Genomic DNA, 10,000 nt, shown 5'->3' on the forward strand with positions numbered 1-10,000 from the left:
CGCAGGGGTGCCCTTTTAGCTCGGAAAAGTTTCCTGATCGCTAATTTGTTGGACAAGTTAATTCTAACCAATCAGATAGCGGGAAACGTTTTCCGAGCTAAAAGGGCACCGCTGCGAGTCGGTGCAAATGCACCTCATTAAAAAAAATTAGTATAGTATCTTTGTAACTCCTCAGGCCAGATGAAAATTGCCATAAAATGAAGAACATGTTGTCATACAAATAAATGTAAAGGAACACTGGCGACATTATTCCAAAATGGAACCCCAACTTACGGAATGCTATTTGAATTTGAATAGTTTATCAGATTTGATTAAATCTATATATTCTTTTTAAAAAAAATTCTTCAAAAATTAGAATCTAATGCAATTGAAACTATGAACATTTGATTTTTCAAATTGGAAAATTACACATCTGGATATTAATTTTTAATTCATATGATTCAGAAATATCTATGTTGTAAAATCATTCAATTCTAAAAATCATTTAATTCATACGACTCAGAAATATCTGTATCTCTAAGTTATTCAAATCGAAAATATATTCATCCTGGAATATTTCAGCGCGAATTGGGAGCTGACGAATGGAGAAGTATTGAATTAAAAGCTCCAGATAGAGACGACTGGCAAAATCTAACCGAGGCCCTTTGCGTCAATAGGCGTAGGAGATGATGATGATGATGAAATATTTCATAATTGTTGACCAGTTTCCAGTGAAACAATGAGGGATTTTTCCCGTTTGAAGCTTCTCCCACTAATCATGAACTCTAACATTCACTGAAACGTTTCGCGTCGGTTACTTAATGTGCTGGAAATGACCGCAGAAAGAATTAGCCCACCACAACAGCATACTCTTTCTCACACAATGAATACGCGAGTACATATAAAAAAACAATATTTTTTTATGTCGTTATTTAAATGAATGTCTGCACTCGTCATGTCTATGTATAAAACTATAAAACGTGAACAAACAACTCATACATATTCAAATATATGCACTTGCATACATGTATATGCAACAATCAATGTTTACGGAAATAAATGATTGTATAAAAAACTAATAAGACATAAAGTGGCTGATATTATAAAAACTGGAATCTCTAAGGCATAATGTAAATCTTTATCAGTACAATTTCAACTACTTCCTTTCAAGGAATTTGCGTATATATATATATATATATATATATATATATATATATATATATATATATATATATATATATATATATATATATATATGTATATATATATATATATGCATGTCCTATTTCTTGTATGAAGATATGTGTTGTACGTCAAGGTAAATGAACTCTATAATCTTGAGAATTCCACAAAATCAAACTATTCAGCATGTTGTTGTTGCAAGATTGTATTTTGATAGCGAAGAGTAGTTATTTGCCTTTGGACGCTCAAGTAGACAAGGCTCTCACCTGAGAGAGTGTAGCCGTGTACGGTGTACTTACGAACCTTTTGTAATAAAGTGAAACAAACCCATGTTCCGATGTCTCATTATCCGTCAACATATTGGTGTCATGTGTAAAAATACGTCCGTTTGTGTATGCTGTCCGTTTGTGTATGCTGTGAGAGAAGTTGTTCTTTGAGCCGGTAAAATAAAAGATCAAGATGCCTAGATACGCGAGAACTAACGTAGCAGACATTACTACTGCGGGAGATGAAAACGGAGGAGCAGTGTATAGCGTTGCCGATGAAGAATATAGACAGGAAATTAGAACACAAAAACTGGAAACTAAGTTAGATAATTTAGAGTAGTTAATGAACAAATTATTGGTTGAACGAGAAGAGGAGCAGTGCACAACCATAGCATATCCGATCCACATGAACGAAGCCCAAACGCACACAAGTGAAAGTACACATGCACAACCGAGTGAAGATATAAAAATCGTAGTTTGAAAGTTGCCAGTACTCCAGGCAAGTGTTAGGCCTTTTGATGATCAACAGCCTAACAAAGGGTTTCAATTGATTGAAGTGTTTTTGAGGGACTTTGAAGTAGCTACATATGGGAGGTCGGAAAGAGAAAAAGCTATTAAAATAATTAGATTGCTGAAAGATGCTCCTGCAATGGAGGTAATGTGTAGGCCACAAGACAGTTTAAGAAGCTATACTGAAATAAAACGACGTTTAATTGAGAAATATGACTTGCCTGATACGAAAAATGGGGACCTAAAAGAAAATTACAAACCCAAAATTCGGGAAGGTGAATCCGTGCTTAGTTTTGCAACTCGCATTTTTCGCGATTGCGATTCGTTTGCTACCCGGAGTGCCAATCTCACAGAAGGTAATAAAAAAGCAATTGCCTGTAAACATATTCGCAGATTAGTAAACCCGTATTTATGTGGTTGGTTATTTGTTCGATGACAATCGCTCGTTAGCAGACGTAGTGAGTGCGATACAAAACATTTTAGAGAGTTTCCCAGAGAAAATTACTGGGAATAACTAGCCCGATTCCGAGAAGTCGGCAGCCATGAGAGGCACTCGGCAACCCCAAAACGGAGAGAGGGGAGAATGCAGTCAGCAGGTTAGAAGAGTTTTCATATGCTGGCAGTGTTGGGAAGAGGGGCACCGACAAGTGGAGGGCCCTACCCAAGGATCTTCCTGCTGTTACACTCGTCAGGCCTACGGTCATCTATCTCGAGAGTGCCCAGCAAAAAATACTAATGGTGGCCTGGATGTGGCACACGCATACATCCCCCCAAGGAAAAGGAAAAGGAAACGGAGGAAGGGGGAGGCGAAGGTGTTTTATGCCCCCCCCCCCCCCCCAACAACCTGCACGACATCACAAGCAGCAGCCGAGGCAGCGCTCCCAACGACGACGGACTTAGAGTAGGCACTGGGACCTTCATCGGTAACCCCGACCTCACCCCCACAGCACAAGGGAGCAGCATCATTGCAGCTGAGGTCATTGGCCCGTGTCCCATATATCGTAATGGCCAGCTAGGAATGTTAGCAGTTAGGATTCACCTGCCAGATAAATCCATTCGAGCGCTGATCAACACAAGAGCCAGCTTTTCACTGATTGAAAAAAGGCCAGGAGGAAATAAACTACGCATAAACCATACAACAATCGTCAACTCTGTGAAGTTTACACATGATTTTTTTGTCTTGCCCACCTTGGGAATTCCAGGAATCAAGGCCATTTAAGGAATAGATTTCATTTCATGTAATCAAATCTGCATTTTGGGGGGAAAAGATACAATAACAGTAAAAGCAGGAAGGTACATTTCACCGATAGAAAGTCACGAGAGAGTAAGTGCTTGTGCGGGCTCGGAGAGACATTTAAGTAAGGTAACAGCTGTACCCGAGACAGGAGAAGTGTTGTCTCCCCAGACACTTACGAGCATATCAGTGACCTCATGTCGCCTTCTTCCAGAAAGAACCAAGGTCATTGTTAAACCCCATGACAATTGGGCCCATATGATATTAGAGGGCTTGACGGAAATAAAAGAACAGAGCTGATATAACGATAGCTAATTTGTCAAATAAAATAGTTGTGTTAGGAAGTGATTCTGTGTGTGAATTAGTTATGTGAAATTGCTAATAATGGGATGCTGGGAGACACAACTCCGGCCCCCACATACGAACACACTCAGAATTTGATTATGCAAGCGTGAAAACTATGTCGGTCAGAATATCAACCTGTAGTTAGTAACATTGTCAACCTGGAAGATTGATCGATTTCCCTTTAGCATTGAAACTGGGCAGGTGGAGCCGATCAGGTCAAGGCCTTATAAGGTACCCATTCATTTCCAGGAAGAGATAGAAAGGAAAATTAGTAAATTAAGGGAACAAGGGATAATCGAGGGGAGCGAATCCCCCTGGGCTTCTCCAATTGTAGCTGTTAGGAAAAAGGATGGTTCGGTAAGATTGTGTGTTGATTATAGGAAGTTGAATGCAGTCACTAAGGATAATGCATTTCCATTGCCCTCGATCGAAAAATTACTTGTGAAGGAACGGGATAGTAAATATTTTACAACTGTTGATTTAAAATCTAGTTACTATCAAATACCCATTGAGGAAGACAGTAAATGTAAAATGGCAGTTATAACTAACGATCAACTATTTCAGTTTAATTTTCTTCCTTTCGGTGTTAAAAATGCTCCAAGTCATTTCTCTAGAGTAATGAGGCGGTTTTGTCTCCCTTAATTGCCAATAACGTTAGTTTATTTAGAAGATATCATAATCATAGGGAAAACGGCCGAAGAACATAATGATAATATTCGTAAAGTTTTAGAATGGTATGAAAATAAATGTCAAAGTGTAATTTTTTCTGTAAACAGGTCAATTTTTTAGGCTACATAACCCCTGAAGGTATCCAACCCTGCCCCAGTAAAGTAGCGGCTATTAGAGATTTCCCCAGGCCACGGACCCCTAAGGATGTACCTGGGTTCCTTGGGCTCGCTGGGTATTACCGTAAATTCATTAGAGGTTTTGGAGAGATAGCGAGACCCTTAGATGCTTTAAAGAAACAAAAAGTAATAAATTGGAGAGTGGCAGAAGAAAGGGCCTTCAACCATTTGAAAGCTGCCTTAACTAGCAATTAATTACTCGCATATTCTAGATTTGATCGCCCGTTTTTAGTGACAGCAGATGCGAGTAGCGTAGCTATTGGTAATAAAGGCAGAGAGCGACCCCCCCCCCCCCCCCCCCCCCTTTTTTTTTTTTTTTTTTTTTTTTTTTTTTTTTTTTTTTTTGCTGCTTACCGGGCATTAAAACGGGCAGAAAAGAATTATAGTACATTCGATCGAGAGTCTTTGGCTATTCTTTGGGTTCTTGAGAGGCATCGGTTCTTTTTATAAGGCCAGTCGTAATGAACGCTTCATAACCGCAGGTGTTCATTTTGAAGATCATTGCATATCTACTGTATGTGGAATATGAATCTGCTGAAAGGAGTGATAATGCCTCGTAAAATAGTGGCGCCTAAAATCAGATGTCCAAAACTCATACAATATTGTGAGATCGCGAAATTTTTCTGAAGCAAATATCTAAATGAAGAAGCCCTGCGCATTTATAAAGCAGTAGGCGTTACTAACTTACATGCCTGCCCTCAACTAACTGATCTCAATAAATGGTATTTCGAATGAAAAATGCTGATGAAACACCGTAAACACAGATAATTAAGTCAACCGTTCCATCAAAAACTTAGTCCTTCGACATACGATTTCCAAAGGTATTTCTGGACCAGAAATATTCTAAAACTCTGTTACGTAATTATTGTGAAGGAAAACTTAACAACACTCTTAGGACAATAGAATATTCTCACACTGCTAGATATTGCGGAAAAAAAAGAAAAGAAAAAAAAAACATCGTCTAACGAGTGTTTAAATCTTTTACAGCCTAATTTAAAGTTGTTTATTTACAGACAGACTGATATAAAGACGGTGACAGCGAACAATATCGTTTCATACAAATCTACGTATGATTATGTTCTTTAAAACAAGTTTGGCCGTAATCCCTTTAACTATAAATTAAGAATTGCAATGATGAGATAGGAGTTACAGGTATACTGATGGACAGACCATAAGTGCAGAAAACGGAAGGAAATCCCTAAACTCTATTTTGGGAATAGAATTTAGATAATCTTTCCATTTAATATGTATGTAAGCATGTATGTATTCATACACATACATACAAATACATATAAACACAAAAAAATAGGTATTCCTTTGTACTACGGTACCTATGGATGATGGCAATATGGATAAGAATAAAATGATCTCATATATTTTGGAAGATGTATGATAATATCTTTATCGACAAAGTGTGACGGAAAACAAGAAGTAATCGGGGTTCAGTAGAAAAAGGTTAGAGAGTCTAGTGTCCATTGTGAAACAGTTGTCAAAGAAGTCTGAGAATGAAGGTTAAACCTATATTTGGTGTAGATGAACGACGAAAAATACTTGAAATAATATAGACAAAGATGCAATGTATGAGCCACCAAAGATAAGTGGTGAAGAAAGTAAATTGTTGATGGCGATCAAATTTTTCATAATCATAGCAAAGCCAGAGTTGGAATACGTAATCACAGCAGACTGATTTGGCGAAAATAGACAGAGGTAAATGTAAAGTTGAGGGATGAGAAAATGCGTCTTAAATGAATTGTGAGATGGTTGATATATCTACAGTATACAGAAACGGTTCTTGTTAAAGATTGTTAAAAGGGATGGATGGCACAGACCAAGGAAAGAATTTTGATTATTTTCAAAATAGAAATTCTAAATAGAAAAAGTGCTTCACTGATACTATGGGAGTATCTATCTATCTATCTATTTATCTATATATATATATATATGTATGTGTATATATATATACATATATATATAGAAATGTATATATATATATATATATATATATATATATATATACATATATATATATATATATATATATATATATATATATATATATATATAGGTAGGTATATATATGTATATATATATATGTATATATACATAATAATATATAAGTAGGTATATATATGTATATATATGTATATATACATAAGAATATATAAGTAGGTATATATATGTATATATATGTATATATACATAAGAATATATAGGTAGGTATATATATGTATATATACATAATAATATATATATATATATATAAATATATATATATATATATACACGTGTGTGTGTTTGTGTGCGCAAACATTCATTAAATCAACATCTTGACACGTGATGACTGCATGCACAAGTACATTCCATGCAATATATTTTTTTACGCACCCACCTCAGTGCCATCTGATTGGCAAATGTAGTTTGGTAATATCCGTGTTATATCATATGAAATCCCTCACATCACACAACTGTAAGACTTTCTTACATATTTTAAATAACTTTGCTTTTCCTAATAAGGTTGTTATGGTTAAGTCATTTAAAATCAAATAATACCAATTTGAACAAGGGCATGTCTGAGGAATGTATTTTTCTAGTCAGTGCGAGCCGTTTCCTTGAACTAGTTGATAAGTTTCAGTTGACAATCATTGTTTATAAAAATGTAGTTTCAAAATTCAATATTTTATAAGTGATACGAAATAAGCATCCAAAATGTTCCTACCAACACCTTGACATTTAATCTGTAAAGATATTCTAAATTTTCAAAGGTCAAAGGTGTATCAGGATTGCCATGTAGCAGTCAACAGAACAAAAAGAAAAGACAACAGCTAAAAAAGCTGTACCACACTTAATGATTCAAAGAATTTCAAATAAATTTTTCGTGATCTGACTAAGTAGAGTTTCTCAAAAATTGTTTTGCCGTCTCACCCTAATGCTGATGCTCGTCTTGTTTGCTATTGACAGAAGGTTTAAAGGTCACTCATGAATGTTACAGGTAAAGGACAGTGACATTGCCCTAGCAATCAGGAAATTGCTCTAGAGACTGACCATACTGTATATACATATCAGCGCCCAAGACCCCTCTCAACAGGTAAACCTATAGGCTCCCCTAAAACCCCCATTCTTAGCTCACTATATAGTGAGGTTGTATCAACTAAAGGAATTAACGAGTTTTAGCAGGACTCGAACCCCAGTCTAGCGTTCACCAGGCAAGGACGTTACCATAGGCTACCACAAACCACAACTGATGTATCTTCTTCAATGGCTATTGTGCTTTAGACTTTCTCAGGAATCACAGTCATCTTGTGCTGCTGGAATTTTATCCATCTTCACAAAATGCATCTCAAAGTTTCAGACCTTTACAATCAGTAACAAACTGCAGGAACAATTGGCATTCTCTGCAACAAGCGTGTAACTTGCCCTTGAAAGACTGAATCTCAATCAACTTTGTTATGCAAAGTCTCCAGAGACGGGTGACTCCACAATGCCTTGGTACATCCAAAATGTAATGCAAATATGAAACTAGTATTGGAATTTTTGAGTAAATCCAAAGAAAGCCACAGATTTGCCTCTTTAAATAAGGAAGGGTATGGACATTGAAGGAAAAGTGAAGTAAGGTGATAATTTCTAAGCCTGGAAGAAGAGGGGCATTTCTTAAATATTCAATTTCTCTTATATACTGAATTAACAAAACTGAACACTGAATAAAATACATTACGATTTTATCTCGTATGAAATCATAATTATTACCTGTAGTAACCTTTAAACCTTCAAGAAGTTAAAAAAAAAAAAATCGGTCGCAATAAAGAACAAATGTTTTGAATGTTTCTTTGCCTACTTGAGTAAATCCTATATGAAATTAATCATTCATAAAAGATATCAACATCCAAAATAGACCACAAGTTCCCCAAAAATTACTCTGCCAAGAACTTTCATTAATCATTATTTCCTATAAAAAGAAAGGCAAATTTATGGTAATAAATCAGGTTTAAATTGGTAACCGAACTTGCCGAGCATGAACTTGAAAGCACAAATTAGATTAATTATGCAAAACTTTATACAGAGTGATCTGGATTATATATATACAGTCTGTAAATACGAGCGGATGAAGAAATCTTGCATATCGAGTCGATTTTCCTCTCTCTCTCTCTCTCTCTCTCTCTCTCTCTCTCTCTCTCTCTCTCTCTCTCTCTCTCTCTCTCTCTCTCTCTCTCTCTGAGCAAATTTCATTCATATACAAAACTTAAACAAACATGAGTTTATCATGTAAATAAGATTTTAGCAAACTCGATATGGTTTAAATGAATTTAAGGTTCGAAAGAAAGTTTTCTTAATACATTATGTGCTGGTACTTATAGCAAATACATCTAGGCATAAGTTTTCTAAGTAACTTGTTAAAGCCCCATAACAGACCAATACTTATTTACCTATACTATTTTTCTGAAGGTTTCAACATCGTGTAAATTCTTGTTAGAATAATGCACATTGCACGTGTAAATGCCACCTTTTCATTCATACACATAACATTTTTAATGGCAGTCTGTAAAAGAAAAAAAAATCCACAACGTGAGCTTAGTTTTTGAAATAAGAAAATGACTGTAAAGGGGGTGCATTTTTAAGTGAAATTTGTCTATTCCCCCGGTATTTTACATAGACGATTTATCACCTTTGACCGACAGTTTAAAATCATGGACAATTTATACAATTTTGTCTGTCAATTTCATTCATTTTCTTTGATACGAGGGCTATATTGCAATGAATAAAATAGTGTAAATTGGTTGGTTACATAAAGAGTTTGGTGATATACAATCTAACTTTAATAGAGGCTAAAGGAAAAACTGAAAACTTTACAAATGCGAAGAGTCAAAGCTGATCACTCTTTGAGTTGATCGCGCGGAATAATAAAAAGCTACTAGTCCATCCTACCTGTAACAGGCTCCGTGCATCCATAATTAAGATAGTTGAAGGACGTCGTCACTTTGTGTGTTAACGTGAGTTATTAGAACGCGATGGTACTTCTCTCCCAATTTCAGACTTGAGCCAAAAGAACCTCTACGTTTTCCACGATGAACTGGTAGCCCAAGACGTCGTTTAGTATTATTGGTTTTCCTTTTTTCTTTCTAGAGCTGAATCTCGGTGTTTGTGTTTCCCGTCAACCGATGTCACAGTTCACACAACTGACCACCAGCAGCCGTAAGGTGGGACTGTGATGCCCGCTAATTCTGGTCTAGTAACAAGACCTCGTTTAGGAATAATACTGTTGTGAATTGCTGGGAGGAGCGTCAAAGGTGCCAGTTACTCCATTTCCTATTTTCACTATCATTGTTATTTTCCTATCGCCTTTGGGATGAGTTAGATGTCATGAGAATGTCAATTTTATGCTTCATAAACTTTGTAGAGCTTTAAATTCACACAGTAATTTTTTCATTCATATTTAATCATGCCTTAATTCTTAGAAAAATAACATTTTATATATATATATATATATATATATATATATATATATATATATATATATATATATATATATATATATATATATATACATATTTATATATATATATATATGTATATATATATATATATATATACATATATATATATATATATATATATATATACAGTTATATATATACATGTATATA

General features: G+C 35.4%; 1 protein-coding gene across 2 annotated transcripts in view; it reads right to left on the reverse strand.

Moving 5' to 3' along the window:
* LOC137641554 (protein spaetzle-like) overlaps positions 1-9,607 on the reverse strand; it is a 49,223-nt gene extending 39,616 nt beyond the window's left edge. For both annotated transcript variants that reach the window (XM_068374226.1, XM_068374225.1), the window contains exon 1: positions 9,282-9,607. In XM_068374226.1, the coding sequence (XP_068230327.1) occupies positions 9,282-9,305 (24 nt within the window). In that variant the 5' untranslated portion in view covers positions 9,306-9,607. The remainder of the gene's footprint in view (positions 1-9,281) is intronic.
* Positions 9,608-10,000: the final 393 nt, after the last annotated feature.

The sequence above is a fragment of the Palaemon carinicauda genome, chromosome 5 (genome assembly GCF_036898095.1).
Source record: "Palaemon carinicauda isolate YSFRI2023 chromosome 5, ASM3689809v2, whole genome shotgun sequence".
Lineage (NCBI taxonomy): Eukaryota > Metazoa > Arthropoda > Malacostraca > Decapoda > Palaemonidae > Palaemon > Palaemon carinicauda.